The 1,099-nt window shown below is 34.3% G+C and overlaps 1 protein-coding gene across 1 annotated transcript; it reads left to right on the top strand.

Annotated features, from left to right (window-relative positions):
• On the top strand, window positions 1-885 carry LOC118754636 (probable methylthioribulose-1-phosphate dehydratase; the record flags this gene model as incomplete). Its single annotated transcript, XM_036489526.1, is given in 4 exon segments — window positions 1-112; window positions 165-318; window positions 386-588; window positions 663-885. Coding segments are annotated over 4 exon segments (548 nt in total), but the record flags the coding sequence as incomplete, so codon positions are not given.
• Between the last annotated feature and the right edge of the window lie 214 nt (window positions 886-1,099).

Consider the following 1,099-nt stretch of genomic DNA (forward strand, 5'->3'; position numbering starts at 1 on the left):
ATGAGATTTACATAGCGCCGTCCGGAGTACAAAAAGAGCGCATGCAGGCAGATGATTTGTTCATACAGGATGATGACGGAAAGGATATACAGCTACCCCCAGATTACAAAAAGTAAAATTTTACCATTGTTTTAAGTTGTGTGTAGTTATTGTCTTTTGTTTAGACTAACGAAAAGTCAATGTACACCACTATTTATGTTGGCTTATCGGCATCGCGGTGCGCAGGCCGTAATACACACGCATTCAATGCAAGCAGTAATGGCAACTTTGTTGTGGCCTGGCGAGGTTTTCCGTTGTACACATTTGGAGATGATTAAAGTACTTATAAGATATTTTGTTATTTAATAACTCATTTAAGGCTAAATACTAATATTAAATTTAAAAGGGTATTTACGACGAGAACTTAAAGCGTTACTTACGTTATGATGAGGAGTTGGTGGTGCCCATTATAGAAAATACGCCATTTGAACGAGATCTAGCGGATAGCATGTATGCAGCTATGCTTAAGTATCCTGGTTGCAGTGCTGTGCTGGTTCGACGACATGGTGTATATGTGTGGGGTAAAAGTTGGGAGAAGGCTAAAACTATGTAAGTATATACATATATACATATCTAAAATGTATATTCACTTTGCTATTAATTTATTAATTGAATAATTTAAGGTGTGAATGCTACGACTACCTCTTTTCTATTTGTGTGGATATGAAAAAGAACGGCTTGAATCCAGAGAAATTCGAATGAAAAAATCGGGATTAAAGAAACAAGAATTTACTGTAATTCACTTCAGCCGAAAAGTTGTTATCTGCTTTAGTTGAATATTTTGTATTTGTAGAGAAAAGTTTAAATATATTTTTAAATATACAGCTACACTTTGATACAACCAAATATATGTACATGTACGTACATTTATATATACTAGTGTTCGCCCAGCGGTTGAAATTCAACCGATAAAATTAAGGATAGTTTATGTAAGTTGAATGAGCTAAAATAACATTAGTTGGAATGGGTTAAGTGGAGGGGAGTTTAGCTTAGTACTTGGCATAACATAACATAACCATAACATAAGAATAAATAACATAACATATGAAGCATAACACAC

Source organism: Rhagoletis pomonella, unplaced genomic scaffold, assembly GCF_013731165.1.
Source record: "Rhagoletis pomonella isolate Grant_MI unplaced genomic scaffold, Rhpom_1.0 Rhpom_scaffold_04286, whole genome shotgun sequence".
NCBI classification, from domain to species: Eukaryota; Metazoa; Arthropoda; class Insecta; order Diptera; family Tephritidae; genus Rhagoletis; species Rhagoletis pomonella.